The following is a 2,500-nucleotide window of genomic DNA, read 5'->3' as shown; positions in this document are numbered from 1 at the left end:
GTTTTCCAGGGCGAAGCCAAGGGGCGCCGCTGGCTCCTGTTCTCCCGAGGGAACTTCGTCGCCTTCCTGAGGACACTGTACATGCCGCTTAATAACAAGGTAGGGGGGTGTTGGACATAATCATCTGATAACTGGTAATGAGGCGAGGTTTAATTGAGAATGCAGGGATAAATGCAGTATGACGGCAAATGATGAAACTATCATATCAATTGTGATCGTAATGACAGTGACAATTGCAATGATAACAGTCATAGTAACAGTGATGACAGTAGTGATGAGGACAATTATTAAACTGACCATTATATTAATATTAGAAATAATATTGATTATTGTTATTATTACTATTATTATTATCATCATCATTATCATTATTATTAATATTATTATTTTTACTATTATTATAATCATCATTATTATTATTATTATTATCATTATTAATATCATTATTATTATTATTATTATTATTATTATTATTATTATTATTATTATTATTATCATGATCATTATTAGTATTATAACAATTTTCACTATCAAAATTATTATCTACATTATCATCATAATGATAATTATCATAATTATAGCGATAGTAGTAGTGATAATGATAGTGACAATAATGATAATTGCAATAATAATGATGATTATAATAACAGTAATAATACCATTAACAATGATAATGATAATAATGATAAAAATAATAGTAGTAATAATATCATTGGTGATAATGATAATGATGATAATAATAACAATGATAATGGCAATAAAGATCATAATGATAATGATAACAACAATATATTAATGATAATGATGATACTAATGATAATAATAATAGTAATAATAATAGTAGTAGTAGTAATAATAATGATAATGATAATAGTAATAATAATTATAATAATAATAGTGATACCAATGATAATGATAATAACAATGATGATTATCATTATCATTGTTATTAGAATGATGTTGATAATGGGGGGGGGGCGTTCCCTGGGCGACGCTGCCGCCGGGGCTTCGAGCAAGCTTTCGAGGCATTTTGTGGCGAAAAGACGGTGCTCAGCGACGATGAGGAAATATTAATAAACAATGATTATGATGATAATGATAATGAATATAACTGTAAGGATTATGATAATGAAGATAAATGTAATGATTATGATAATATTGATAATGATTATGATAACAATGATAACAATTTATATTATTACTATTGATTGATTTAACAGTAACATCATTGGAAATTGCGTTACATGTTTCTCTAATTCATAGTTAAGAATAAATATGAAAATCGATCAATGGCCGTTTCTGCACAAGCATTATATCTAATTTTGTCTTTGTGTTGAGCAACAGTCGGGGCGCGTCGCTGCCGTTCATCTTCCTCACAGCAATGGACAGCAGTAATCTCTCTCATTATGTAATCTCTCGTATCGTTAATTTTGCCATCGCGTTCGTCTTTTCTTTCATAATTACTCGAGACAACAGAAATAAAATACTCATTTCTCACGGCAGGACAATGCGTTTGAGAATGTTGACGTCTTTAAGTTCGCGGTTTTGGCGCGCTAAAAATGATTTGCGTGGACCCCCTGAAGCAAGAGTAAATACGCGCCATGATATAATACCTCGGAATTGAAGCCTTTTGTTGACAGTGTCACGGATGGCGCGCTGCTTGCTCTGTTTACACGTATGACAATGTCTGCCACTGCAGAACAATATAAAACCGCAGTGTTTGTCTTTAGCAACTTGTGTCTGCACGCAGCGGCCAGTAGTATGTTTAGATGTCAAAGATATAGTGCCAAAAGTGCATGATGATAATGTTTCTAGTTTATATTAATTTTTATTATGTACGTACACACACACACACACACACACACACACACACACACACACACACACACACACACACACACACACTCACTCACACACACATACACACACACACACACACACACACACACACACACACACACACACACACACACACACACACACACACACACACACTCCCTCACTCACTCACTCACACGCACATCCATAGGTGCGTGCACAAGAGTCCTCAACCCAGACTATCCCGCACAGGTGACGGTGGCCACCAGAAAGGCGTCCGACAGGGAATGGCGGTTGAGTGAGGTTTACCAAGTCGCCGAAAACCTCGAACAGCGAGTCTCGCAGATCGGCCGTTGGACTCCTTTCGGATCCTACGGGACTCCTAGTAGCTTAGAGGATCGGGAGGAGGATTCCATAAGGAATCGTAACCAGAAGACCTTCACTTATGGAGCGCTGGATCTCCCAGAAGCGGATTATACAACGCGCCGTTTGAACTTGACTGGGCTTTTCCTTCGATGCACAACAGTGGAGGTTGGTCGCTGGCAATGTTTGACCCCCTCTCGCTCTCTCTCTCTCTGTTTCTGTCTCTCTCTATATATGTCTCCCTCTCTCTCTTTCTCTCTCTCTCTCTCTCTATCTCTCTCTCGTTTCCTCACTCTCTCTCTTCCTCACTCACTCTCTC

General features: G+C 36.7%; 1 protein-coding gene across 1 annotated transcript in view; it reads left to right on the top strand.

The window, feature by feature from the left end:
- LOC138860590 (probable glutamate receptor) overlaps window positions 1–2,500 on the top strand; it is a 23,594-nt gene that overhangs the window by 6,151 nt on the left and 14,943 nt on the right. The window contains exons 3-4 of the mRNA XM_070118439.1: window positions 1–99; window positions 2,071–2,349. Coding sequence (XP_069974540.1) covers window positions 1–99; window positions 2,071–2,349 — 378 coding nt within the window. The remainder of the gene's footprint in view (window positions 100–2,070; window positions 2,350–2,500) is intronic.

Source organism: Penaeus vannamei, chromosome 42 (genome assembly GCF_042767895.1).
Source record: "Penaeus vannamei isolate JL-2024 chromosome 42, ASM4276789v1, whole genome shotgun sequence".
In the NCBI taxonomy this organism is placed as follows: domain Eukaryota; kingdom Metazoa; phylum Arthropoda; class Malacostraca; order Decapoda; family Penaeidae; genus Penaeus; species Penaeus vannamei.
The sequence above is the reverse complement of the archived record's forward strand: the minus strand, read 5'-3'. Positions and strand labels throughout refer to the sequence as shown.